Source organism: Sinocyclocheilus grahami, unplaced genomic scaffold, assembly GCF_001515645.1.
Source record: "Sinocyclocheilus grahami isolate Dianchi unplaced genomic scaffold, SAMN03320097.WGS_v1.1 scaffold5143.1, whole genome shotgun sequence".
NCBI lineage: Eukaryota > Metazoa > Chordata > Actinopteri > Cypriniformes > Cyprinidae > Sinocyclocheilus > Sinocyclocheilus grahami.
In genome coordinates this window covers 5,333-7,630 of record NW_015509909.1, presented here as the reverse complement: position 1 = coordinate 7,630, position 2,298 = coordinate 5,333, and the positions used below count along the sequence as shown (strand labels likewise).

Here is a 2,298-nt window from a genome sequence, read left to right as displayed (position 1 = left end):
ATACTTATGTTTTGCTTTTTCTTATTCAATACAATGAAATCGTAAATATTTCTCGTTCATTTTTGATCATAGCAATTTCTTTAAATCCTAAACCTTTCTGTTTAAGTCCGGGTTTAAATAAAGTCCCAGATTTTCAGCCTTTTGAATCCCATTGCATTTTGCATTGCATTGCATTTTTGGAGCTTTGTGATTGAAATCGAGGCTGTAATTACCTACAAAGCAACTAATAGCTTGTCAAGCAGGCTTATAAAGACATGTAGGGAAATTGTTTGCTTTCCCTTCAAAAATTGAAATAAGTTAAACTAAAATAAATTACTATAATAATATTTGATTCAATACTCCATAATCTCCATAATCAAACTCATGAATGCATTCTTTAGAAATATACATAGCGGCAAAACGGCAGCTATAGAAAGAGCCACACATCTGACAGATTGACCTAACAATGTGCTATTTTTTTACAGCCGTTACAGCCACAACAATCCCCTCAACATTCGCCAAACCACTGTCCAGCTTTACTCAGTGGTGGATATGGCTAGCGTCGGCAGTTGGATGCGCAGTACTTCTTGTGTCAATTGTTGTCATATGCATCTTGACTCGCAAACCTGAAGGTACATCTACAATGATTCAATGTTGCATTTTAAAAAACTGTATCGCCAAATATTGTTTAATCCTAAACTAATTTATTTAACAAAAACAATGTTAACGTAACTTTGACCAAAGTTAACTTTAAGAACCTACAGTTCATTGTGCATCCCACGTTGTTTTATACACTGAAAAAAAAAATTTGGTGTAGAAACAATTTTCACTCATAAATATCTAGTCAATTTTACAACTGATTACAAAGAAACGGCAAACAAAACATTGAATTAAATTTTGAAAGACTAAAATAGTATTTTTTGTGTAAAATGTTCTCCAATAATCTTTGTTTTATTTACAACGTCGACAAATATTTTTACAGTGTATTTTATGTGGCGAAGTACTTTGATAATGATTATTTCAAATGATGCATGACATAAGCATCATAAATCATTACAATGTAAAATCACCATACGAATGATGTTTAAAAAAGCTAACTTTACTCTCAAGCCAACACACATAATGCTAAAGCCTTGTGGTTATGAATATCTACAGCCTATAACTATATATTTTTTTTGCTATAAACTGAGGCAAGATCAAGATTATTTCTTGCTGAAATCAAAATTATGCCACAACAATCCTTTAAAAGTCACACAGACTGATGGGGTCTTCATGCGAGACCCCACTAAGAAACAACAATGCATCCTCTTTGTACAAGGTCAAACATTTCCTGGGTCGCAAACTGAGTGCTAAATGAGTGTGGGTGGCATGTGGTTCAGCGCTATGAGAGTGAGCTCAGTTGATGACGATTAAACTGCCTTTCATTGTCTGTGGTTAGACTCGAGCAGTTAGGTGCAGCGTGCACAGCAAACCGTTTTCCTCCAGACCCTCAGTGTGGCCTGTGCTTTGTACTGTTAACCATTTGATGCAACTCTACAGTAATGTTATGTGTTTCTAGAGATCATTTATGAGAACACCAAACCAGTGGAATCGAGCTGCTGGAGGCGAAACCGGACTAAGATGGACATCTGCGACCTGCCTTCGTCCAAAAAAACTGACACCATTAAACCGCTAAGGAAGTACGACACTCTTTCAAGCAACAGAATCCGAAGGCCATAAGTCTTCCATATGAAAGAATTACCTTCTGAAAACACATTAAATATATGAAATACCTTACTGTACACACATATTTAATTTTGTAATGTAGCATTTCCCGATAGATGGGAAGCTGTAAATATAAAGCTGTTTCTTTTTTCTTCAGAAAGAGATACATGAGAAAACCTGATTTTTTTCCTTTAATGACTTTCAATTGTATCATACCGAAACATTCTGTGGTTACAAATAAACGTGAAAACCACCAAAAAGAAAAATCTGTCACACTTTTTTCCACTCACAATTAATAATACATTATCATTATTGTGACAGCACAAATTGGTCTATGGTATTTTAGAACCTACATAAAGATTAGTCAACCATGATTAGATAACAAACCACATACTGTGACAGCAGCAAATGCGGGAAGAAAATAAGGAACTGAGGTGTTTCATAGTTATGAATCATTAATTCTTATGTAGTCATTAAAGGAACTGGGAATTTTCTGTGAACGCACATTTTAACATGGGCCTACTGTAACTCACGTCAAGTTATAGACCTTAATTAGGTCAGACGCCATAATGACTTTAAAACGAGGCTGTGAAGGAGACAATGGTACACACTGTA

The 2,298-nt window shown here is 35.0% G+C and overlaps 1 protein-coding gene across 1 annotated transcript in view; it reads left to right on the top strand.

Annotated features, from left to right (window-relative positions):
- Positions 1-1,846, top strand: part of LOC107577108 (uncharacterized) — a gene marked incomplete at its 5' end in the record, with an annotated part of 5,705 nt that extends 3,859 nt beyond the window's left edge. Inside the window, 2 exons of the mRNA XM_016263220.1 lie at positions 465-611; positions 1,538-1,846. Coding sequence (XP_016118706.1) covers positions 465-611; positions 1,538-1,698 — 308 coding nt within the window. The remainder of the gene's footprint in view (positions 1-464; positions 612-1,537) is intronic.
- Between the last annotated feature and the right edge of the window lie 452 nt (positions 1,847-2,298).